General features: G+C 55.8%; 1 protein-coding gene across 10 annotated transcripts in view; it reads left to right on the forward strand.

The window, feature by feature from the left end:
- Window positions 1–25,873, forward strand: part of RIMBP2 (RIMS binding protein 2) — a 340,749-nt gene that overhangs the window by 248,236 nt on the left and 66,640 nt on the right. For all 10 annotated transcript variants that reach the window (XM_064379555.1, XM_064379553.1, XM_064379556.1 and 7 more), the window contains 2 exons: window positions 3,661–3,765; window positions 11,963–12,013. In XM_064379555.1, the coding sequence (XP_064235625.1) occupies window positions 3,664–3,765; window positions 11,963–12,013 (153 nt within the window). In that variant the 5' untranslated portion in view covers window positions 3,661–3,663. The remainder of the gene's footprint in view (window positions 1–3,660; window positions 3,766–11,962; window positions 12,014–25,873) is intronic.

A 25,873-nucleotide genomic window follows, 5' to 3' on the forward strand; every position in this document is an offset into this window, starting at 1 on the left:
GCTCCTTCCCAGGAGGGCCAGGCCTGCCCAGGCTCAGAACTGAGTGAACGTGGGGTGATACAGGCACGGTGCTTCCCTGGGACCCATCTGGCCCCAGCGTGAACTGGCAGTGCTCACTGGCTGGGCCCCCCACGTTTCATGGGGTTTTGTTCATGTCTTGGGGAATTCCATTTTCTCAGGATCCTGAGTTCTCGTGAGTGTTCCCATGGCAACAGCCAAACCCCCAGTTGTTTGCGGGGGTGCCGGGTAATGACAGCTTCCGAGTTCACTGGGAGCTTCTTATGGAGACAGACAGCAGAGGGGAGGCTGAGGCTTTTCAGCTTAAAACTGCGGATGAAGGCCGGGTGCGGTGGCTCACGCCTGTAATCCCAGCACTTTGGGATGCCGAGGCTGGCAGATCACGAGATCGAGAGATTGAGACCATCCTGGCCAACATGGTGAAACCCCGTCTGTACTAAAAATACAATAATTAGTTGGGCATGGTGGCACGAGCCTGTAGTCCCAGCTACTTGGGAGGCTGAGGCAGAAGAATTGCTTGAACCCGGGAAGGCAGAGGTTGCAGTGAGTCGAGATCACGCCACTGCACTCCAGCCTGGTGACAGAGCGAGACCGTCTCAAAAAAACAAAATAAAACAAAAAACTGCAGATGAACCAGCACATGAGGTCATTGTGCCTGAGACATGGGCCTGGAGGAATACTTCACCTTTTAAACAGATGCAGAAGATCCCACCAACCGCAGCACTTTGCAAAATGGAAGGTGGAGACCTTCGCCCTCCTCAGTTAAAGTGGTTCTGTTTCCAGGTATTTCCCAGAAGAAAGGAGCTTACAGCGGCCCACAGGAAAGGCTACCTTTGGGAAATTGGCAAGAAGAATGTCATCAGCCTCTCTGCCTCCTCCCACAGGAGCCTGGGTGCCTCCCAGCCTCCCGGCTGCCAGTCTCAGCAGGGATGCCCTCACCTCACCTGCCAGGCTTCTCTTTCCTGCTCAGGCTGAGTCTGCAACGGCCTCAGAAAACTACGTCCATTGTTAACCTTCTCTTGGACACATGCGTCCAACCTCATGACGTGCAAAGGCTACAGGTCTTTAAGGCTCCAAAACTGAATAAAAGTGAGTAAAATGTGGCCGGGCACGGCTGCTCACGTCTGTAATCCCAGCACTTTGGGAGGCCGAGGTAGTCAAATAATCTGAGGTCAGGAGTTGCAGACCAGCCTGACCAACATGGCAAAACCCCATCTCCACTAAAAATACGAAAAATTAGCCAGGTGTGGTGGCGCGTGCCTGTCATTCCAGCTACTCAGGAGACTGAAGCAGCAGAATCGATTGAACCCAGGAGGTGGAAGTTGTAGTGAGCCGAGATTGTGCCACTGCATTCTAGCCTGGGCGACAGAGCGAGACTCCGTCTCAAAAAAAAAAAGAGAAAGAAAGATGAGTAAAAGACTAAAACACAATAGAATTGTAAAATAAATAAAATATAAAAAACAAATGACCAGCTCCAGCCAGGGGAGGAAGGTGTTGGGCGCCCCCAGGCCCCGCTGCGCCAGGGCACCTGCTCGCTTTAGGACCCGTCATCTGTGGCCCTCGGCTGTCAGGGGCACGAGGGGCAGGTCTGTGGGGCAGCGGCTGTCGGGGGTATGTGCCGTTGGAGGGGGCAGCTCCCACCCCCTTCTCGGTCCTTTCCTGGAAGCATGTATGGCTGACTCTTCCCATTTTGGAAGGAGTATGGACTTTTATATAAAAGACTCAGATTTTAAAATGTTGACCATGAGGTCACCACATATATATATGAGAGGAAATGACAGTGAAATTCCAGCATGTTGCCTCTGGTTGTCCAAGCGCCCAGGAGCGGCTCGGGGCCCTGGGAAGTGTCTTCTGTGATGGTTCCCAGTGTGACCGTCCACCCTGTCCAGCCCCCAGGAGCGGCTCGGGGCCCTGGGAAGTGTTTTCTGTGCTTGTTCCCAGTGTGACCGTCCACCCTGTCCAGTCCCCAGGAGCGGCTCAGGGCCCCGGAAAGTGTTTTCTGTGATGGTTCCCAGTGTGACCGTCCACCCTGTCCAGCCCCCAGGAGCGGCTCGGGGCCCCGGAAAGTGTTTTCTGTGATGGTTCTCAGTGTGACTGTCCACCCTGTCCAGCCCCCAGGAGCGGCTCGGGGCCCCGGGAAGTGTTTTCTGTGCTTGTTCCCAGTGTGACCGTCCACCCTGTCCAGCCCCCAGGAGCGGCTCGGGGCCCCGGGAAGTGTTTTCTGTGCTTGTTCCCAGTGTGACCGTCCACCCTGTCCAGCCCCCAGGAGCGGCTCGGGGCCCTGGGAAGTGTTTTCTGTGCTTGTTCCCAGTGTGACCGTCCACCCTGTCCAGCCCCCAGGAGCGGCTCGGGGCCCTGGGAAGTGTTTTCTGTGCTTGTTCCCAGTGTGACCGTCCACCCTGTCCAGCCCCCAGGAGCGGCTCGGGGCCCTGGGAAGTGTTTTCTGTGCTTGTTCCCAGTGTGACCGTCCACCCTGTCCAGCCCCCAGGAGCGGCTCGGGGCCCTGGGAAGTGTTTTCTGTGCTTGTTCCCAGTGTGACCGTCCACCCTGTCCAGCCCCCAGGAGCGGCTCGGGGCCCTGGGAAGTGTTTTCTGTGATGGTTCCCAGTGTGACCTTTGCCCATGCTGTGGCCTTTTCTACCCGATGCCATTTCCCACGGGTTTCCTCCTGCAGGACCACCAGAGTTCATGGATGGTCACTGCTGTGAGCCTCGTGGGTCTGCGGGCCCTGTCCTCATTGTCAGGTCCTGATGGTGCCTCTGGGCCAGTGTGACCTGTTCGGAGGGGAGGGAAGGACACTCAGAGGGTGAGTAGGTGAGAGTCGAATCCTGGGCACTGGGGATTGAGTGCTGTCCCTCAAAGCAGGACAGACAGATTGTCAGGAGGAGGGGACAGAGCCAGGAACACGGCTCCTTCGCTCTGCTCCAGAAAATGGGCCTGGCCGACGGGGGTCCCCTTTCGACCTTCCCAGAGGGGTAAGTGAAGGAATCTGGATGCCCGGGTCTGAGTGCCCCTGTCCACTGGAGTCAGCAGTCAGGGCCAGAGCCTGAGGTTTGGAAGCTCCCTGGAGGTTGTGGACTCTGGGTTTGCATTCTGAACAGGTGTTCACTTCCCAGCTGTGTGACGGGCAATGATGCTGTCCTGTGCCTCAGTTTCCCTCTCTGTAGAAGGAGGCTACTTCTAGAACCTACCTCCTAGGCTGATGATGGGGATGATATGACTTAAATGCAGACAAAAGCTTGCACCAGTTCTGGGCACACAGGACAACAGTGATAAGGCTTTGCTGCTATTGACAAACTACCTGGGCAAAAAAGCCAGAGGATGGAGATTAAATTTTTCGAAACAAGCAAAAAGACGAAGTCACCTTTGCATGAGAACAGAGTTCTGCTCAGATGCTTGCTGGGTTTGGAACCCGAGGAGGAGAAGCAGGTGCAGGGCTTGTTTCCATCAAGTCTCGCTGCCGCGAGTGCCGCCTCTGGAGGAGCCCGGTTGTCAGCACAGAGGAGGTGGGTGCCCTGCAGGGCCACTCGGGGCTGCTCCGGAGTGACAGGGCTGAGTCGGAGCCTGCTTGGTGCAGGGTCTAGGGTGCACGCCCATGGGCGCCGGCTGCCCTGCTCAGCCGGGCCTCTCCTTGTCCCCACAGCATATGCGAGAGGCAGCTGAACGGCGGCAGCAGCTGGAGTTGGAGCATGAGCAGGCCCTGGCTGTTCTCAGCGCCAAGCAGCAGGAAATTGACCTTCTGCAGAAGGTAAGTGGCGGGCAGCCGGGCGTGGTGTGCGAGGCGGGGAGTCTGGGGGTGGGCCAGGGACCCCTGGTGTCGGGGAGCGGCTGACCTGCAGCCGCTGCTCCCAGGCCTCTCCCACTCTGTCCTTGCACAGAAAAATTCAGACTCATTTCTGCTTTCCTGCTCTGGTGTTTCTTAAGTAGACCTGTGTTCACGGTTTAAAACGCAGAAACAGATGTAAAACTCTAACATCTGATGCTGGTGAGGTTGTAGGGAAAAGAACATGCGTAGAGATGGCTGGCAGGGTGCGAGTTGCTTCAGCTTCTGGAAAAAGCAATGTGCAGCGTTCGTTAAAACTAAAAGTGCACATAGAGGGTGACCTTGCCACCCCATCCTGGATGATGCCCTGCAAGGAATATGGGAACCAGTTCAAAAGGAGTTTTGTTTTCTTGTAGTGCTGCTTTGTGGCAGTGGGGAGGGGGACTGGACCCAGTTGATGCCCACCTGAGGATGATGGCTGTGGGCACCGTGGCTTATCCACGCCAGGGGCCACCTCATGTCACGGAAAGCAACCGTGGAGGTTTGATTCTGCTGTCTTGAGGCTGTTTGCACGATATGTTATCAAGTGAGTGCACTGAGTTGCAGAGCAATTTTCATAGCGTGATCCCAGTAAGAAAGGTAAGAAGGGAGACGAATGAGACAGAAAGGAAAAGAAATCAGGGCAGGAAGGAGAGAGGCACCAGGGAAGGAGGGAAGGAAGGGCCGAGGGATTTGGGGTTTTTACCTCCTTGGCACCTGTGATGCATCTGGGGGTTGAGAAAGGTACCCTCACCCCAACTCCAGTCCTCAGCCACGGTCCTGCTATCTCTTGCCAAAGGGGTAGGAGGGTGGCGCTCCCAGAGCCCATGGGCTTGGGGTTCCCCCAGGAAGAAATCGGAAGTGGGGACCCGTGAACTGTTCTCATTTCATTTCCTTCCAGAGCCCAGTGTCTGCACCCAGCCCTGCCTCTCCTGCTCCTGGCAGGACAGCTGCCCCTGTGGCTGGAGTGCAGCTCGCTGGTCTGCAGCCTTCCCACTTGGGGCCGGCTGGGATGGGCCACTCCTCTGCCCTCTGTGGCCCCTCGACCCATCGGACAGCTTCTCCATGTCTTGGATCTCAAAATAAAGGACTCACAGTCATTCACCCAGCCTGGGTGGTGATAGGAATCTGTCGGAGCAGCATTTCTCCTCCAGAGTTTATTAGCGGAGCGTATTGAAACAGGTAGATACGTTCTGATGCCGTTTCTCTAATCATTTAGCACGAGATTGTATTAAGGATAGATTTCATTAAGCCTGCGCTGATGGGACCTTCACAGCCCTCATTACCTGTCATAATAAGTTGGCAGGCACCCGGAGAAGCAATATTTCATTAGATGTTATCCGCAAGGGATATTGCTGAGACACGGGCAGGAATATTACTCTTTTATCTTCTCCTGCCATGCCTCAAGGACCTTGCCCGCAGCTGCTGATGCCTGACGGTACCTGCGTCATTCATCACCACTCCAGAAGCCACGTCCCCGGGCTGGGACCGTCTGAGACAGATAATAAGTCTGTAGAAATGCGGAGACTGTCCAGGAAGGGGACAGGATGTCTCTTCTCAACAGCACATTCTCTGGGAGCCTGGAGTTAGGTTTACCAAGCATTTGATGCCAAGGAAAATCACCTGCAGCCGGCTCCGTTGCTCATGCCCGCCGTCTCTTTTGGGAACCGTCCAGTTTCCTTGGTGTCCTTCGTCCCCCCGCACTCACCGTGGTCTCTATTTTGGACACACTGATGCTTCATCAGTGGCGTGTGGGGCAGAGGGAGAGAAACTGGATGAAATATGAAAGGGTCGATTTTGTAATTTCTAGAGGCTTAGATTTAGTTTTTAAACACGAGAAGAGGAAGGCCGACTCTTGGGTGGCAGGAGATCCGGGGCTGCTTTCCAGAGTGGATCTTTGCTTTCAGTTTCCCCCGTGGGTGCCGTCGCGCTGCACTCGTGACCGGCTTCCTCAGGCCGTCGTTCACCACACGTCGGCCGTCGGCCCCTCCAAGCAGCCTCTCAGCTGCTGCTCCAGAAGTGGGAACCCGGCGGCGAGTGGGGCAGGGTGCTGGCCTCCCAGGCTAAAGAAAGTAGATGAACAAGTAAATGAAAAAGCAAGTAGGCCCTGATGAAGGCGGGGGTGAAGTGGCGGATTGATGGGGCCGTGACTTCAGATACAGGTGACATTTCAAGGAGCAGACAATGCCCCCCACGTGAGAGCCAGGGTGGGGTGTGCGGGGGTTACGGAGTAGCGCACACAGGGGCCCCCTTGGGAACCAGGGAAGAGGAGGAAGGCTGGGTGGCTGGGTGCAGCCAGGGAGGGGCCAGGGCTTGAATTTGGGCCTGAAGCACAGAGCTGGAGTGCTTGTCTCCACCATGAGGCACAGATCAGCTGAAGACCGGCCCTCATCCCCCTACCAAGATAAAAGTTACCAATCGTCTGAACTATCCAAGGCGCAACGCTGATTCTGATGAGAGTGCTGTGGAGCCGTCTCAAAGGAGCTCCCTATTCTCTCTTTCTGCAACCCCAGCTCTTTCTTGAACCTGTTCTCACAGGACCCCATACTCCACAAGTGGCTTTTGTTAACGTCACCCATGTGAGGGCTTACGGGCCAGTGGGTAGTTCTCTGTCATTTTCTTAACCCAGGGGCCCAGTTTGAGCTTATGGCCTCCAAGGACACCACCCTCTCCTGGTTTCCTTCTCCACACCAGTCCCTCTGCACGTCACAGGTGACCCCAAGACTCAGTCCTCAAGCCACATCACTTCTCGGTCCACACTCACTGTCTTGACCTCATGCAGATGCATGGGTTTCAGCACCACCTCTGCGTGGTAGCTCCCAGATTCAGACCTGCAAGTCAGACGACGCATCTGACCCACCCTCTGCTCAACACCGCTGCCTGGATGGCCTCAGACGCCACGTCCCCAGTGGAGCTCCCCTCTGTCCGCACCGACACCTGCCCTTCTGCTGAAGTCCTTGAGCTCTGTACACTACAGCACTTCCCGCTTCTGTACACCTCTTCCTTTCCCTGGAGTTAACTGCCTTTCCGTTTGCTTCTCTGCACACCCATCATTCCTTTGTTCCCCAGTTCCTGGCTGGAGCTGTCATATTCCTCTCAGAATGTCTCAGTCCTCCAGGGAACTTCTAATTCCATTTTCCCCTTGGAGACTCCTGCCTGGAGCCCCTGACCTCTTCCTTCGGTCTGGGTCCCAGAAATGCCCCTCCCTGCTATCTGGGGGTCTCCTCTCTGCCTCTTTGTGCTCTGATCCTCCGCTTCCTCAGCCCTATCGTGTAGTTCTTGCCGTGCAGTGTGAGGCAGGAGTTTATTTTCCCTGAAATACAGGTGGGTTGTGCCGCACGTTGCAGTACACAAAGATTCCTTTGTGGCATCAGCCTCACCTCTAGACCTGACCACCCTTCAGAAAGTGCTGGGTATTCAAGCGTCTCATATCAGGGGCCCACCTCCCAGCACCTCGTCCAGGGGCACCTCTCTCCCAGGCAGCCCCACCTGTTCTCCTGCCCGGTGTGGCAATCGGAAGAAGCACGTGAGATCATGTGAAAAGGAAAGCATTTTTTTAAAATTGCATTTTAGGTTTTGGGGTACATGTGAAGAATATGCAAGATTGGGACCTAGACATGGAAAGCATTTGTTAAATCAGAGAAATAAACCAATGCGTGAATGAACGAATGAGTGATCAACTGCCGGAATATGGGGACGATGAGCTCACGCTGCAGCCCTGTCTCTGGTAGCTGGGGAGAGGCACGGTTTAAAAAAGCAAAAGGCAGCCAAGCCAGGACCCATGCCGTCTGCTGGCAACCACAGGCTCTCCCGGGAGACTTTGCTTCCTGGAGATCAGGAGCAAGAGCTCATTCACACATCCCTGCCTCCGTTCACTCAGCAGACAATTACGGAGCGCCTCGTGTCAGCAAAGTCCCAGCAACACACAGTGGGGTGAGAACAGGCTGTGAGTGGTCATGACGGTGGTGGAAGTGACACTGGGCACAAATCCGCTGGTGCAGCGTGTCCGGGCCGGGACCGGAGTGCAGGGATGGCCCCTCGAGCTGCGTCACCTCTGCCGCTCCTCCCGCGCCCCACGCTCGCCACATGCCCTGCTCTGCAGCTGCTTCCTCCTCTCCCTGGACCGTGCCAAAGCCAGTCCCCTCTTGGGGCCCTCGTCGACAATGCCTGCTCCCCAGGTTGTGGCAGGACCTCTTCATTTCTCTCATTGAGTCTCCCTCAGACCAGACGCCACTCCATGCCCAGACGCAGGGCAGGTCGCCCCGTCTGCTGATGCAGAACACGCCTGCTCGCTCATGCGGCTGCTCGCCCAGTGCTCACCTCCACCTGCTGGCGTTTTAGCTCCGTGAGAGGCTCATCACACTCCTCGGACGTCACCTGACACCTGGGAGCTCCCCCGAAAATCCGGGGTGGACAGAGGTGCTGGAGAGATGCGGCAAGGTTCCGTCAGTCGGGGCAGTAGGGTCAAAATACCACGGATGAGATGACTGACGATACATTCTCACCAACACTCAACAAACGCCCGTGGAGTGAATAAACGAACAGTCAGCCCTTGTGTATCCTGCGGGGTGGAGGCTCCATTGCTTTTTCCGAGTTACAGATAAGGAGGCTGAGGCTAACGAACATGGGACACTTGAGACCCGATTCTGAAACCCCAAGGCTTCCTCTCAGGTGACCGGTCAGCCTGGAGTCTGGCTGCGCTCCGATGCTTCACTCTCAGTTTCATGTGTAGGTTACGTCCTTGTCTTGTGACAGGCAGCGATTATGATAATCCAGTGGTGTGAGCTAAAGGGCTTTTCCATATTTATGATCCATCTGCAGACCTGACCGACTTTATTGGATCTAAAATTCCTCTTGTGGGATGATGGCTTTCAGTCTGAAGGCTGTGCCTGAAATGCGTGATACTAAGAGGAGCTGAGCCCGCTGCCCGCCGCATAGTTAATGCTGTGGCTGAATTTGCCACGCCGCCCTCGGGTGTTCGGCCTCAGTTGCGTGTGGATGGCCGGGGCGGGTCGTAGCTGACCCACTGTGTTAATATCAGGCGGTGTGTGCCTCAGTCCTGTGTGTCCCTGGAGTATTAGAAACCGTCCCTCAGCCCTCAGTCTGTGGAACTCCTGATTTGAGGGTCCTCGTAGCCCTTGGCACAGTTCCGTGTGTCTCATTGATGTTTCTGCAGAGCTAATATTTCATAACACCCACGGAGGCCCTTGCTCTGCTCCGTCCAAGCCAATACCTGTTGTCCGGTCACAGTCGCTGGGAGCCTGGATGGCTTATTGCTCTGTGCCCCGTCCACCCCAGCCAGATGCCCAGTGCTTCGTCCACAGGGAGACTGCCCTCCCTTCTGTGAGCCTGTCTCCCCAGACACCGCTGCAGGGCCCACTGCCCTCCCGGAGAGCGGATCCTCTGGGTAACAGGCCTGCCCTCCGGCGTCGGGAGCTCCAGTGTCCCCATTCTGCAGGAACCGCTCTCTGTGAAGGTCACGCTTTCCCCTTGTTGGCCCCGCAATGAGCCTCACTTAAGCCGTTGCTTCGATTTTGTGAGAATTCAGTGCTGCCAGTTTTAACAATCGATTCTGATCGTCCAAATGGCCCAGCTTGCAAGTAGCCTGCAAAAATGCTCTGGTTTTCATCTGAAGCTGGAAACTAAGCTGTAGTGCCAGCTTGGCTGAGTTTTAACAGCCTGCTGGAGAATTCTGTTGTTTTAATCCTGCCAGTTGAAAACTCTCTCTGATTGAGCTGACTCGGTGGCGTCATTTGTGTAATCCCTATATGTTCCCTTCTTGTTTGTGTCTTTTTCTATTTGGTTATTTATTGTTGCTCTTGCTGGTTTTTGCTTTGAAAGGAACAGCTTTCAGCATTCGGCGATCGAGCTGAATTCGAGAATGGTGTAATTAATCTGCTGTGTTCTAGTCACTTGCCCAGTTCTTAAAACTCTCATTGGAAATATGTGAGAATGGAATGCATATGAATGAACTCTATAGAAATCTCAGACAACTATTCATTTTTAGCCAGGGGAATGGCAGATTTCCCCTCGGCTGGGGAAGCCAAGCTCTCTCTTTCCAGCCCGCAGAATCTTGTGAGAGAGAAGTCGAAGCTGTTAAGATAATGTTCACTGGCTTATTTATGATGTTGAATCGTCCATCACTAATTATTCTCTAGGCAGCTAGAGAAAATAGTTCTCTGGAAACTGAGAATTTTAAATGTAAGTTGCTGTGTAGCATATGGATTCTTTATTATGCTCTATGTTTTAAGAGGTAGGTGCACTCTCGTGTCAGAAAATAATGCTGCTTAAAAATCCCTGTTTTCCTGCTCCACGGGGAATGTTTCGGGGAGCAACGCCAGTGTGAAGGGTGCACGGCGTGGACTGTGGGGCAGGCGGGAGCCTGGTTCGTCTTTCCTTCTCTGTCTGTTACAACCTCCAGAAGCAGGCCTCCAGTGTCCCACACTTGGGGAACTGTTCCATGCTTTCACACTTGATGATGATATTCATTAACACTCCTGCTTTCAAGTGACAGAAAACGCAAACAGGAGATTCTGTTTGCACCTATCACTGAAAATTTGCCTTCAGATATGGCTGGATCCAGGGCTTAAATCTGCCGGCCTCAGACCCAGCAGAATCCAAGGCCTCCCCACATTGCCGGGACCGGGCTGCTCTCTGCCCTCCTGGGGGTCAGCTTTAGCCTTGGTTCCCTGCGGAGGCCCCGGCCACTCCAGCGCTGACCCTCCTGGTGGCAAAGTGGCTGCAGCAGCTCCAGCCTCACCTCCTCCCAAGCCGAAGTCCAGTGGAAAGGGTCCTCCCTCTCTCCCAGCATTCTCAGGCAGAGGCCCACTGCCCTCCTTAGGCCCCATGCCACCCAGTTCACCAGTTGCTGAGGGTCCAGAACCATGCTTAGCACAGTGGGGGGACAGACCCCAGCCAGTTCACAGGCCCTTCCCAGGAGAGGAGGGCATCGAAGTCAGGCAGCAAACACGACAGGTCCTTACTGTCATCATGATGCTAGGACTTTCGGCTGTGAGGACAAGAAGCCGCAGTGTTCCATTTCAGCTGCGCCTGAATCTGCCCTTTGCCCAGGCAGCAGCGTCCTGAGACATTTCTGGAGTGAAATGTGTGAAGTTCCTTCTTCTGCGGGGGCCCAGATGGTTTTGCTGCTGGTGCTTTGGCGGGAGTGGGGGGTCCCTGCCTCAGGCTGCAGGTGCCAGAGCCTGTTTCGTGCTCAGGACCCAGCCCCGGCCCCACCTCCAGGGCCTGGTGAGGTCTCAGGGAACCTGGAGCTGATCAGGGATCAAGTCTGCAGGATTAGGTTTTGTTTCCAAGGCAGTTAGGGACATATGGGCAGATGAAGGTACTGTCAGAGGCATTGGAGGGACACTGCTGTGGCTCTAGGCTCAACCGCCTTCCATGAGTGACCCCTTCTTGGTAATGGAATCAGTGCCGCCCACCCTCGGGCCCCAGGAAATCCCAGGAGTCACCCACTCCCTGCCAGATTAGGAATCACTGAGTTTTTACAAAAAGCATCAAACCCAACCCAAATCCATTCCATCTCGCCAAGGGAACAAGTGAGAACTGCTTTAGACCCTCACAATTTAGGGGCTTATGCTGTTCGCTCAATCTAAATGCCCATCAATGATAGACTGGACAAGAAAATGTAGTAAGCTCCGTGAAATACTAACGGCCATGAGAAAGAAGGAGGTCCTGTCTTCTGCATCAACCTGGATGGAGCGGGAGGCCGTTATCCTAAGCAATGAATGTGGGAACAGAAAGCCAGACCCCGCATGTTTTCGTTTAGAAGTGGGAACTGAATGATGAGAACTCATGGACATCAAGAACAGCAGACACCAGGGCCTGCCTGAGGGTGGAGGCTGGGAGGACAGTGAGGATAGAAAACCTGCCTGTTGAGTACTAAGCTGGTCACCTGGGTGAAGCAGTGATCTGTGCATCAGACCCCCCGGACGTGCAATGTATCCATATAGCAAAACTGCACACGTATTGCTGAAACTCAAAAGTTAAAAATAAAGAATGAATGTAGGGGCCTATTAGAGGAATGAAAGTAAATCCCCCCATCCCCAGTGATTCAGACATGGATCTCATTGTCTTCTTTCACCTCTGAACACTTACCCTCTTCTCTCTTTTCATCATAAAAAAGGCTCAGGTTGAGGCTAAGAAGGAGCATGAAGGTGCTGTGCGGCTGCTAGAGGTAAGGAGCGTGCCCTGCTTTCTGCCCGGGGGTGGGGACGCTGGGAGAGTGGCACTCACACCTGCTGGAAATAGCAGATAGCGTTTATTAAGTTCGCATGCTGCGTGTTGTCCTCACGAGCAGCCAGGACAACAGGTGCCAGGACGATGTCCATCCTTACAGGGAAACTGAGGCACAGAGAGGTTAAGCAGCTTTCCCTCGGCCACACGTGCAGACTCGGAACGGTGTGTCTCAGGCATGGTTTGCTGTCCTCTGCTGGCTCCTCTTGGGTGGAAAGCGAGGCAGCGTGGCTCACTCCCTTACTTGCAAATTGATTTCCCCTGGAGGAAAGGCAGGGGAACCCTCCGGAGGCTATCCTGCCCTCTGATGAGCTGCCTTGGGGTATCTTTTTAAGGCGCAGTGCTCATCCTGGGGAGGCATTTGTAGGATCAGAGAAAGGAGGGCCTGGGCAATCAAAGTCCCCAGCGCCATCTAAGACACTTTCCCGGGTGTGGTCCCCGCAAACACGGTGTGAGTGGCCTTCTCCTGCCCCCCAGAGATGTGTCCCACTGGGGGCTTGGGAAGGACGACCGCTACATCCCAGCTGCATGAGTGGCATGCCGGGAGTGACCACTCCTGTCCCTGACTCCTGGTCCAGTGCCGGCCTCCTTGGGAGTGAGTAGGCAGGCAGACCGGGAGGGCTGTGGGGTCCCCCTGAGGCCTCTGCTATCTGCCTCTGTCACACACAGTGGATGGGCCACAGTGATCTGGGGCCCCCACCTGCCGAAGTCAAGGATCGTGCCGTTCCCCACCCCCTAAGGAGAGGGTTGCAGGGGAGTGGGTCTGCCCTGGGGTGGCCTCCTCCCAGTTATGTTCCCTGAGAGGCCATGGTTTCCCAGCATTGGATTCGGTCGCCCTCTTTAGAATGACCTTGTCCCTTGTCTCCGGGGAGGCAGCAGCTGTGTGCATCTCTTACGTTGCCTTTTAAAGTCTATTCCTCCCGCGGGAAAAGGTTTCATCATTATCATCATATACATTAACATGGATTTTTTGAAAGCCTCCATTAGTTAATGACTATCTGGAGGGAGGAATGTGATGAATAGCAAATAGGAAAATATATAACCTGAGAGAATAGAAACAGGCCTCCAAATGGCCCTGTATCTCCCTGGAAAATCATTCCCTTTCCCTGGCCCGTTACCCACCGCACTTGAATTTGCATCGTCTCCTGGCAGGAAAGGTAGTTTCCTTTCTCCAGTTGCCCCGGAGCCCACTGACGTGACCCTCTGTGGCTTCAGTCTGCCTCTGAGGGGCCGCTGCACCACAGGCCCGCTGTCACCTGTCACCCCTGCTGCTGCTGGTGCATGTTCTCAAATGCGGTGGCGGTCGCAATGCAGCGTGCTTTGGTTTGAAAAACAGAGAAGGCGACTCAGATGTGCTGGGAATTGTGTTGTCTTTTATTTACGGCATCTTTCTGTAACTGTGTCTTGCTTTGCTCTTCGCGCAGAACACCCTGGACAGCATGCAGGTATTCTAGAGAATAGCGTCTTCCCCGCCCGGCGTGCTTGGCGATGCTTTTCCCGTGAGTGGACGCGGCCATGAGTCCTGGGCCTGCTCTGACCTGCCTCTGCTTCCTGAACGGCAGCTTCTGACGCAGGTGGGGGGTGGTCGGGGCTGCTCAGCCTGGGGGAGCCAGAGGAGCTGCTTCCAGGAGCTCTGTGAGCAGGGACTCCCTTCCTCCGCGCATCAGAATGCAGCGTGTTATTCTCTGAGGTGCCACGCAGGCCCAGGCACATGGCAGTCCCCGTCCTGCCAGGGCTGTAACTCTCAGGCTGGGAGAGCGGTCCTGGGGCTTCAGATGACCACAGGGGAGAGACATTGCGGGTTGATTCTACCTGGGGCCAGCGTTGTTGAAGGAGCCTAGCGGGTAACCCTGAATTTGGTTAATTCGGTTCCTGGTCATCAGAATTCAAGCCGTGCACCTGAGCGTTACACCCTTTGTTCTGCCTCTGCGCTGTGCGGACAGCAAGCTCCTTCCCACGGGCCAGGGAGGCTGCCTGCGCTCCTCTCTGTCACAGAGCACCCCTTGCAATTCCCCTTGGGGTGGAGGAGAGGCTGGGTTGCCCCCCAGACAGGGCTCTGAGTTGGATGGTGTGTTCTTGGAAGGAACGGCTTTTCTCACTTCTGGACAAGTGGTTCTCTGAGTGGGTGCCCCAGGGCAGTGGCAGCACCTGGGAACTTGTGAGCAATACCACTTCTCAGGCCCAGCCTCCCTAATCCAAATTCGGGGAGGGGCTCCAAGGTCGGCTGTAATCACCCTTCCAGGTGTTTCTCATGCCCCTGAGGTCTGAGAAGCATTCTTGTTCAGGGAGCCTGTGAGGCCAGCTCCTGGGGAAGAGAGTATTTTCAGCAGGGCATCCCCTGGGAAGCCTTGGCCTTTGCAGGGCTCAGCACCTTGGGAACTTGATCCCGACCTGGAGCTGTTGACCAAGAAACCGTGGATGTCAAGTCCCACCCGCCTACCCATCCAAGAACCATCTGTGGTGTGCAGTGGGGGTTTCATGTCGAGGTGTTTGTGGCCTTGGAGAATGGGGCATATTGGTGACTTTCTGTAGACGGAACGTTCCACTGGGCAGAACAGCCTGCTTCCATGCCCAGCCAGACATAATAGAGAGCACCTAGATAGGGTACACCCCAGAACATGTCACATAAAATCCCTGAGCACACGGTGAACCGAAGGTGTCTGAGACGGGTCTCAGTCAACTGAGGACATTGCCAAGGTTAAGGATGTACCTGTGACACAGCCTTGGGGAGTCTTGATGACATGTAACCAGGGCAGTCTGGGTACAGCTCACTTTTATGCATTTTAGGGAGACATCAGCCGTCCATCAATGTGTGTAAGGTGTACATTGGTTCAGTCTGGAAAGGCGGGACAACTTGAAGTGGGGGCTTCTGGGTCATGGTGTAACCTCCCAGTGGGTTCACCTTGCCTGTTGCCTAGATACAGCCAATTTATCAAGACAGGGGTATTGCAATAGAGAAAGAGTACTTCATGCAGAGCTGGCTGTGCAGGGAACCAGAGTTTCATTACTACTTAAGTCAGTCTCCCTGAGAATTTGGAGATCGGAGTTTTTAAGGATAATTTGGTGGCTAGGGGCCAGTGAGTTGGGAGTGCTGATTGGTTGGGTTGGAGATGAAGTCATGGGGAGTGGAAGCTGTCCTCTTGCACCGAGTCAGTTCCTGGGTGGGGGCCACAAGACCAGATGAGCCAGTTTATCCATGGAGTGCAGGGTCTGCAAGAAAACTCAAGCACTGAGCTTAGGTTTTACAATAGTGATGTCATCTCCAGGAGCAATTTGGGGAGGGTCAGAATCTTTCAGCCTCTAGCTGGATGACTCTTAAACAATAATTTCTAGTCTTATGGCCAATTTGTCAGTGCTGCAAAGGCAGTCTTATTCCAGGCAGGGAAGGAGGCTTGTTTTGGGAAAAGGCTGTTTCTTGTTTGTTTCAAAGCTAAAGTATACACTAAGGTCCTCGCAAAGTGCCTTCAGCCCACACCCAGGAATGAACAAGGACACCTGAAGGTTAGAAGCACCACGGAGTTGGTTGGGTCAGATCTCTTTCACTGTCTCAGTTATAATTTTGCAATGATGGTTTCAATAGGTAGATGAGAGACAAAGGGTTGCATTCTTTTGAGTCTCCGATGAGCCTTCTGCTGAATATACAATTTCCACGTGAGAGGAGGGCAGAGGAATGGTCACTTATGCCTTAGCCTGGCTCAGTGAATCTGCATTTTTGCATAAATCATAGGCCAGAAGAAACAATCAGATATGCATTTGTCTCTGGCGAGCAGAGGGTTAGAAGCTGAGCTCTTTCATCCCGCACCTGTGAAGATGAAGGATCAATTTACATTGCCTGGGTGAAATTCTACAGAACTGTCTTAGGGTAAAGGCCCACAAGGAATCTCTTTGTGAGAAAATTGTGAGGGAGGTATGTAGCTTTTCATCTTTGAAGCCATCTTACTTAGAAATACAATGGAGGGCAGGTTTGCCAACTCAGTTCCCAGCTTGACATTTCCCTTCGGCTTAGTGATTGTGGGGTCCTGAGATTTATTTTCCTTTCACGGTTCCCATATATGCAACTCCAGTGCCATGGACACTTCTAGGCCCTGTTCTTTAAAGAATAAACGGCCAGGAGGTTTTGGTGGCAGCGGGGAGGTGTCTTTTTTCCTGGCCGTGCTGCATGGAGCAAAGTCCTGGGGCCCAAGGAGTACCCTGGGCTAGTTTTGGAATTTAGCAAAGATGTGCCTCAGGATTTAACTAAACATAGAACAGAGGTTTTCAAGGATTTGCCTGTCAAGACAGCTCTTTTTGTAAACCTAAGAACCTGAAGGCAGGCAGGTTTCAGATATAGGAGTTAAGTAATTTCTTTGGCACTTAGAGAAAGTCGTATCAAAACAAAGAAGCAAAAGAAAATAATGAGAGCGGCAGCAACACCTGGGAAGGTGGCCTGTGCTGGGCGCTGTCCTCAGAGGGCATCAGAGAGACATCTGGACCTCTACGAGATGACGCACGTTTCACCTGATCTTCACCACGTCTGGGGGAGCCAAGGCGCAGGCAGGTGACTGAGTGACCTGCCCAGGGGTCTCAGGGAGTCATGGGCAGAATCGCATTCAACCCCAGGAGTCTGGCTCCAGAGTCCAAGCCTGCGATGGCAGCTGCACAGCGTAGCTTCCCGTCAGCTCAGAACTCTGAACTCCCTGCGGGTGCTGGGCGGGAGCAGGGGGCAGACAGGATGGCGGCTCTGGTCCTGCGCCTTGGTCCTGCCTGCAGAGCGTACTGGAGGACGAATCGCAAGTCAGTGCTGGCAGCTCCGGACTGAGGGAGCGCCAGCCGTGCCGCCTTCACCTGCTGTGTTTTCCCCTGGATGCGCCGCCCGTAGCAGGGCCCGGGAATGCAGGAAGTCGCTTTACCCCAGGCCCTTGAGAGCTGCAGTGCTGTTTAACCCCTGAAACCGCTGCCTGAGGTGCTCCGCTGCCTCGTTTTGCTGATTAGGCAATCGGCACTAGGCAATGAGCCACATACCGGAGGACACATAGCTCCAGGTCCAGGGCCAGGCCCCGAGGAGGGCAGGAAGCCAGCTGGTACCCCCTCTCACCAGGGCCAGGCCCCGAGGCGGGCAGGAAGCCAGCTGGTACCCCCTCTCACCGGGGCCAGGCCCTGAGGGGAGAGCAGGAAGCCAGCTGGTACCCCCTCTCACTGGGGCCAGGCCCCGAGGCAGGCAGAAAGCCAGCTGGTATCCCCTCTCACCGGGGCCAGGCCCCGAGGCGGGCAGAAAGCCAGCTGGTACCCCCTCTCACTGGGGCCAGGCCCCGAGGCGGGCAGGAAGCCAGCTGGTACCCCCTCTCACCGGGGCCAGGTCCCGAGGAGGGCAGGAAGCCAGCTGGTACCCCCTCTCACCGGGGCCAGGCCCCAAGGAGGGCAGGAAGCCAGCTGGTACCCCTGTGAAGTGATTTGAGAAAAGTCTAGGGGCTGGTTGTGCTTGTCGAAGTGTGCTTGGACTGAGAGGGGTCTGGGCTTCCCGGTCAGGGGACCCTCCCTGTGAGGAGCCTGGCTGGCGCTGTGTGCTTGGCATGTGCATGTGGGCAGCTCTGTGGTGATTCTTCAGGGCGCCCTCGTGGGAGTCCCTCTCCTTCTCCTTGGCTGTCTCTGTGTGAGAGGAGGGCAGAGGAATAGTCACTTATGCCTTAGTCTGGCTCAGTGAACCTGCATTTTTGCGTAAATAATAGGGCAGAAGAAACAATCAGATACGCATTTGTCTCAGGTGAGCAGAGAGTTAGGCGCTGAGTCCTTTTGTCCTGCACCTGCGAAGGTGTTGAACTGCAGGTGACATTGGCCCCGGTGCATCTCGGCCTCAGAGGAGCCTGGCTGATCTTCACGAACAGCCCCCTTTCCTCCCTGGGTCTTCCTGGGAGACTTTTGGGAGTGGCCAGGGTGCTCGCCTCCCAGGCAGGCTGGGGTCCACCTCCCTGTGGGGGTCCGGCCTCAGGCCTGCAGTGGACGACTGTGGTCTGCGGCCCTTTGCCTTCAGGGGTCATCCCTTCCTCCATAGAATAATACCAGCAGTTGTATTTTGCATCTAGGGTGGGATGAAGATGAGTATTATCTAGGTTGGATTCATGATGCTGTATTTATCACCCCTTTTCACTTCTTTCCTAATTTTAAAGGAAACTAAAATGGAACCATTTCTGGGGCCCCTGAAGGTAGAGCGCCGTGGCCCCAGGTGCTAGGCCTGCTCGGGCTGTGGGGAACCAGCCCTGCCTGGCTCTTGCTTAGAGGCTGGGTGACCACCGGGCATGTGAGCATGCTGGGGGGATGTGTGGAGAGTGAGGGTGCAGGCTGGGGCTCAGGTGGGCCCTGGGCGGAGAGACTGGGAGACGGCAGCCAGAGAGACCTGGGTGGGGCCTGCCGCCCGCTAGGTGTGTGACCTATAGTCCCTCTTGGCCCCGCGTCCCTCCCTGGTGCAGCCGCCTGACACTGACGCACCCAGGAGGTCTCTCTAGTCAGCAGCAATGCAGGAACCCCAGGCAGGGATGGCACACAGCAGGTATTCAGCCAGTGATGAGTGAAGTCACATAAAGACGCCCAGGCCCGAACCCAGGCGGAACGGCACACCGACAGTTTGTTGCGAAATTGCTCCTAAGGTTGCCGGAAAGCGGTCCCGGTCCAGACGCCAGGAAAGAATCCGGGAGAGTCCGTAGAGTAAAGTGAAAGAGAGTATGTGAGAGACGTAGAGAAACGAAAGGCTGGCGACTCCACAGGCAGAGCAGCAGCGCGGGCTCTTCGTCGGCTCTTTTATGGTCATCTCGTGATTATACGCTGCTCGAGGGGTAGATTGTTCATGAGTTTTTGTGGGGGGGAGGGGTGGGCCGTTCCAGGAACTGAGGGTCCCACCCTTTTTGGACCATATAGGGTAACTTCCTGATGTGGCCGTGGCATCTGCAGACTCTCACGGTGCTGCGGGGAGTGTCTTTTAGCAGCGAATGCATTGCAATGAGCCTATAATGAGCCGCGCGGATGACCAGAAGTCACTCGTTGCCATCTTGGTTTTGGTGAGATTTGGCCGGCTTCTCTGCTGCATCCTGTTTCATCAGCAGGGTCCCTGTGACCTGTGTCCTGTGCTGACCCCTCTCATCTCGTGACTTAGAATGCCTTAACCGTCTGGGAATGCAGCCCAGTAGGTCTCAGCCTCATCTTAGCCAGCTCCTGTTCAAGACGGAGTCGCTCTGGTTTGAATGGCTCTGACACTAAGTCAGGTGACCCAGTGAGCCTGGACCGTCCCTGGGTTCTGCCTGAGGTTCTGAGGTGATTATGTATCGGCCCCTTGCTCCCAGAACCACTCCATTTGGACGCCAGCTGCCAGCACAGCACCTGCTTACCAGCCCTCTTCACAGAGGCGAGGGAGCCAGAGGAGGGCACGGAGCCAGGAGCCGGGGGAGCTGCGGGGGCGTCTTTGGATGCTTCCCCCCGTCTTTAGAAATAGCAGCATCCACATTTGCAAGCCTCTGCTGTTTGTTCCAATTACAGTTGATTTGCCTGATGACTGTGCCATCTGTTCCTGCCTGGTTCGGACTCGGTCGCTTCTGAGCAGTGCCCTGCAGGCCCCAGCACCTCCAGGTGGCCTCGGGATGGAGAGGAGTCAGCAATATGGGGCTGGGTGCATCCCTGCAGCCAGGGTAACACCCAGGCCCAGGCCTGAACCCAGGCAGAACAGCACTCTGCATCCGGAAATAAATACTGAGGTGCAAACGCGCCCACCTGGGGCAGGACCGCGGGTTACTGTTTTCTCTCATGCTGGAAGTGGCTCCTGCTGGCAACAACTCTCCATGGGCAGTTGGAAGCTCTTAGCCCCAGTAGGGATCCCCCCAGCAGTCATGAGAACCTTCGCCTGCTGCCAAGAAGCCAGGGAGCCATGCTCAGGCGAGAAGCTGAAAGGAAAGGGGCAGACAGGCTGGGAGTGGTCTGGCAGAACTCTCAGGTTCTCCTTGGTAGGAATTTGAGGTGGGGGAGGCTGTGCCCCGTTTCACACCTTCAGCGCAGGTTACAAGGAAAGTAAGTCTCACAGCAGATTCTCCCATCAGACCAGCATTTACTGAGCACGTGCTTACGGACACGCAGGCACGACAGGGTCGGTTCCACGCCTGGTCTGTGAGCTCCACGCGGTCCCAGCACTCGGCACTGCTAGGAGGGTGTTTTGCGTGTCTCGGCCCCCCGGAGCTCATTTTGGGGAAAGCACGTCAGCTGGAATGGGGCTTGGGCCACCAGAATCCTTGAATCAGCGTCCGCACACAGGACCAGCTAGAGACCCAGCTCCAGGCACCATTCTCAAGACCACAGGAGCAAGGCCTTGCTCGGCTATACCCGCTCTTCAAAGGTGGGCGGTGCTAAGATGTGTGAGCCAGGTGACACAGCTGCACTTTAACCAGCGAACACCCATTTCTCCCATCCCCTTATGCTTAGAAAGAAGCTGAGAGTTTTTCTGTTTATTTTTCCTGATATCAGTCATGCCAGTTAACAGGCCTTGGGCATCTGTGGAGACGCAGCCAGGCAAGCGTCTTTGGGGCAGCTGTCCCAGGCTTGTGGCAGCACGGCCTTCCTGGGCTCTGCACTGGCCACCCCTGGGTGGGGTCCTCAGTTATGGCAGGGCATTGCCCAGCTCGTCTGTAAGTGCGTGCTCAGTGCCCAGGCAGATGTGTGCGCCCATCCTGGAGAGTGGCAAATTCTAGGTCCCAGAGCCCCCTAGGCCCAGGAGCAAGTGAGGGATCGTCCTGTGTGTTGGGGCTTATGTGAGTACAGCTGGGGACATCTGCAGGGCCACGAGGGGATTTGTTCCAACCTGACCCCACACACACCCAGCCTGCTGATGCGGGCATGCCGCCATGCTGCCAGGTAGAGCAGCACCATGGCCAGCACCCACAGCCATCGCTAGGTATGCCTGTCAGCCCCGGCTGCTGAATGAGCCTTTAAGTACCACCTGCTTTTAAACTGTGAGATTTTCCAGTGAAATGAAGATTTCCCGTGTGTGTGAGGCTGTTCTTGCATTGCTATACATTGCTATAAAGGAATACCTGAGGCTGGGTCCTTGATGAAGGTTATGAAGGTAATTTATGAAGGTGTCAATGGCTCACCGTCCTGCAGGATGTACAGGAGGCTTCTGGGGAGGCCCTGGGAAACTTAGAGTCAGGCAGAAGGCGAAGGTGGAGCAGGCGTGTCACGTGCTGAGAGCAGGAGCGGGAGGGTGTGGGGAGGTGCCAGGCTCTGAACAGCCAGATCTGCTTGAACTTGGAGAGGTGCTCATTATGACAAGGACTGCGCCAAGCCATTGGTGAGGGATCTGCCCCCAGGACCCCAGCACCTCCTGCCAGGCCCCACATTTCAACAGGAGATGTGGTGGGGAGGACACCCTGCTGTTCCTGGGAAACTGGAAGCTTTGCCTTCGGTGGCTACTACCGGCCGAGGCACCCGCCCCTTTGGATGCAGCCTGTTGCTGCGCTCACCACCCCACCCCGAGTCCCTGCAGGCCTGCCTGCCCCTGTCCTGCCCCTGCCCCTGCTGGCCTCCGTTCAGGGCTGCGTCCACACAATGATCTGCCGTGGCGCTTCAGTCCCCCCCGGGACCTCGCCACCTGAGGTATAAGGAGCAGTTGGCAAGAAGCAGCTGGGCAGAGCCGGTGCCCCTACAACCCCTGGCCCAGGCTTTCTGCAGCCCCCTTGAAGAAGCAGGGCAGTGGGGTTGGGACGTCCCCCTCCTCCACATCTCATGTGGAAATGTGGCCCCCGGTGTCAGAGGTGGGGCCTGGCAGGAGGTGTCTGGTCCTGGGGATGGGTCCCTCATGAATGGCGCACACTGGCCCTGTCCGGTGACCTCTTCAAGAGAAATACCCTCAGGGAGGAGGCGGCAGCTGGGAGCCTTGGGGAATTTCTCAGACTTTAAGAAATGACTTTGTGTCACCGGAGGGCATGGAGTCTCCTGTGCAGTGAGCCCGGGTGGGCGAGGGTGCTGTGGGAGGGGCTCCAGGTGAGCTGACTCTCACGGCTGCCCACGGGCCTCCTGCTCCTGGCACCCCTCAGAACAGGGGGATGTCCCTGCCCTGCAGGGGATGTGAGGACAGTGGCTGCTGCTCTGCTGAGAATACCAGTGTCCCTGCTGCTGCTGCTGCTGCTAACCCTGCGTCTGCTGCTCCCAACGCTAACCCCAGACTGTGGAGGATGACAGCAGTACTCCTGCAGGTAGTCACGATGATACTGCTGCTCCTAGTATAAATAACGCCAATACCAACGGCACCGTTACCATACCGCTGCTCACACCAACGCTGTTTCCACAAAGAATACGACTACCGCTATTGCTACCGCTGCTGGTAACGCCCTGTAACACCAAAGCAGGGCTGCCACTGCTGCAAGTAATGACAATGCCAGCACCACTGACGCTGGCACGGCTGGTCGGTACCAGTGCTGTCACGTGCTGACGGCCGCTCCCGCGCTGCTGTCACGTGCTGACGGCCGCTCCCGCGCTGCTGTCACGTGCTGACGGCCGCACCCGCGCTGCTGTCACGTGCTGACGGCCGCACCCGCACTGCTGTGATGACGGCCGCTCCCGCGCTGCTGTCGCGTGCTGACGGCCGCTCTGTGTGCCCAGCCTTCCATCTGCGGCTGCTTTTCTGAACGCCAAGGCTGCATTGTTCCACTCCGTCCTTGCGCCTGTCCTAGGAGCAGCTCTGTCATCCTGGCTGTTTCACAGAGGACGGAACTAACCTCTGCCAGGTGCAGCCCTGGCCGCTCACGGGCACTCTGGTCCCAGGGCTTCCTGCCTGGCCTTTCGCCCCACTGCCCCAGCTGAGGAATGCTCAGGCCTTCCACCGCTCCTCCCTCCTGCCCGTCACCGCAAGCCTCGGCCTCAGAGGGAAGGGGAGTCCGGCCCTGCTGGGGGAGTCTGGCCTCAGGGCCCAGGTCTTGAGTCTGTGGCATTGGGGCTTGCGCACTGGTGCGGACCTGGGTGGTGTCGCCTTTCCTCACCCGTGGTCACGCACTGTGTCATCACAGGCCTCGGTGTTCATCAGGGCTGGGTTCCCTCTCCCACGGGAACCCTCAGCTCTAGGTATCCTGTGAGTCTGTGCTCCAGGCCCCGCTCTGTGCAGAGGATGCAGGCCCCCCAGCAGGCGGGTGGTGGCCCTCCTTTACCCACCAGCCCCTGTGAGGGGTCTCGGGGCCTCCTTGGTGAGCCTCCCTGATGGCTGCCCTGCCACCCAAGTTCTGTCTCCCTTGGACAGAGGTGACCTGGTTCATCTCTAACTCAAGGGCGCACCACACTATATGTGCGTAGATTTGTTTACCCACAGCTCATTGCGATCCACCAAAACCTGTTGGATGCCCACCCTGTGCCAAGTCCTGAACTAAGGGCTGGGGATGGACTGATGGGCCAGGCCAAGGGGCTGACCTTGGGAAACACCATCTTGGCCCACACAGCACACAGGTACAGGACTCGCCAGGCCCTGGGGACCAAAGTGCAGAGATAGTGCAGCTCCTGCTTGGTGCCCCCCACCCCGTCATTTCTGGGAGTCCCGTGGAACCACGCGACAGCAGGCAGCCTGCCCTCTTCCCTCTGTAGTGCCTACGACCCACCCTCCTGTGAACTGAAGCAGATAGCCCGCAGCCTGCCGGCCTCTGCCTAGGCGAGTATCAGAGGCAGAACCCGAGTTAGGCTCCGAGACCTCAGCCGCCCTCAGCCTCCTTGATGGGGTGCAACCTCCCCGAAGGTCGGCCGTTCACGTGGCACCTTTCATGATTTTCACCGTCTCTGCATGCTGCCTGTATTCTTAGTTCCTATTGTTTAAAATCTGTTCACATCTGAAAACTTTATTTTGAAGTAATTTTAGATTCATGGGAGTTTACAAAAACAGCGGGGAGCGTTCCCACGGCCCTTCTTCCAGCTTCCAGGTGGTGGCATCTTCTGTAGCCTGACTGTGCCCTCAAAGCTGGGAAGCTGGCGTGGGGCTGCGCTGGAGCGTGCTGCGTGCTGCTGGGGAGTCACTTGCTTTCTCCAGTGTTTACAGCCACTCTTTTTTTTTCTGTATATTTCTATGGTATTCGGTGGCATGTACAGATTCTTGTCACCACCACCACCGTCAGGTATACAGACGACTCTGTCGCCAAGACACTCCCTCACGGGACCCTTCCTAGTCACACCCTCCCCAGCCCAAAACCCTGACAACCGCTGATCTGTTCTTCGCAGCTATCATTTTATCATTTCAACATTGTTGCATGAAAAATCTATTCACTTCTTTTTTTTTTGAGACAGAGTCTCACTCTTGTTGCCCAGGCTGGAGTACAGTGGCTTGATCTCGGCTCACTGCAACCTTCGCCTCCTGGGTTGAAGCATTTCCCCTGCCTCAGCCTCCCAAGTAGCTGGGACTATGGGCATGCATCACCCTGCCTGGCTAATTTTGTATTTTTAGTAGAGATTGAGTTTCACCATGTTGGCCAGGCTGGTCTCGAACTCCTGAGCTCAGGTGATCTGCCCACCTCGGCCTCCCAAAGTGCTGGGATTGCAGGTGTGAGCCACTGTGCCCGGCCTATTCATTTTTGTAGTTAGGTCATTTTCATAGACGCAATGTCAAGGAGTGGGTGTGCCAGTGACATGTTCCTTAATGCACGTTAGAATGAACGCATGACTATTAAACGTCTCCTGCTCCTCCACACCCGGGAATGCTTTGTGAGTGCCTCGGGTGCGGGGGGGACTCGCTGGCTCACACAGCTCACGGCCCTTCGGGGTCCAGCCTTGCTTGCAGCAGGCAGAAGCAGCTGTTCCCTGGCTGCCCTGCAGGCCCATCACTCTGTCTTAAGGGCAGAACCAGCAGATCCAGAGTCCCCACAAGCCCCGCAAGCCCCCAAGGCCCCAGACGCCGAGTGGTCATCCCACTTGCAGACCCCGAGTTTGGGGTCGGAGCTGTCCCCGGGCTTGGGTTCCCTCCGAAGGTTTCCATGTCGTGCCCGGGAGCCCCCCATTTTTAGCTGTGCGCCTTCCTCGGTAGACACAGCTGCCTTGGCCAAGCCCATTCAGCTTTTTAAAGAAGAATACTGCTGATTTCTTTTAATGAATCAAATAAATTAATTATAGGCTTTGGATTTGTTAGGTTTATTTTAGAAATCCGTGATCTCAGCCATAAATAGCACTTCATTTTGGACAAAGGAGCTGAGAAGGCTGCTGCCTATGGAGGGTGGTGGGGGAGGCTATGGATGAAGAGGAGGGGGAGGAGCGAAAGGGGGAGGAGCATGGGGGTCCATTGCCAAGCCCTTCACTCAGGTCCCGGACGCAGCAGGAAACAGGCAGGCAAAGCCCTGCCCTCATGGGGCTGACGTTTCAGTGGGGAAATGTCAGTGTCGTCAGCCCCACAGATGACATTAATAATTCTGTAAATGGGATTTTCCCAGCCATCCTAAAGGAAGGAGTGGCAAGAAAGCAGCCTTGCACGCAGACCCGAGAAGCCACCCCCCGAGGGGCGTGGTACCCACAGCTCAGGGCTCACCTCTCTTCACTGATTCAGCAAACGCTCTCTGAGCACCTGCTGGGTGCTGAGTCTGTGCAGAGCATCGACAGTGTGTCCATGAGCCAGAAAGCAGAGGCTCAGGGCCTGGAGTGTAGTCGTGGATACAGACGAGAAACGAACAACCCAGGAGCTAACGCAGTGCCGGGGTCGGTCAGCGTGGTTGAGAAAAGAAGCTGGGGTGAGAAGGTAGAGCCTGCCCTCCGGAGACCCCTCTGTGCTGCGCCTTCTGGGATGGGTGCCAGAAACCCGTCTCAGGAGACCACGTCTCTCGTACAGCTCGAG

This window comes from Aotus nancymaae, unplaced genomic scaffold, assembly GCF_030222135.1.
Source record: "Aotus nancymaae isolate 86718 unplaced genomic scaffold, 86718_ANA_hifiasm-v0.15.2.pri h1tg000021l, whole genome shotgun sequence".
Lineage (NCBI taxonomy): Eukaryota > Metazoa > Chordata > Mammalia > Primates > Aotidae > Aotus > Aotus nancymaae.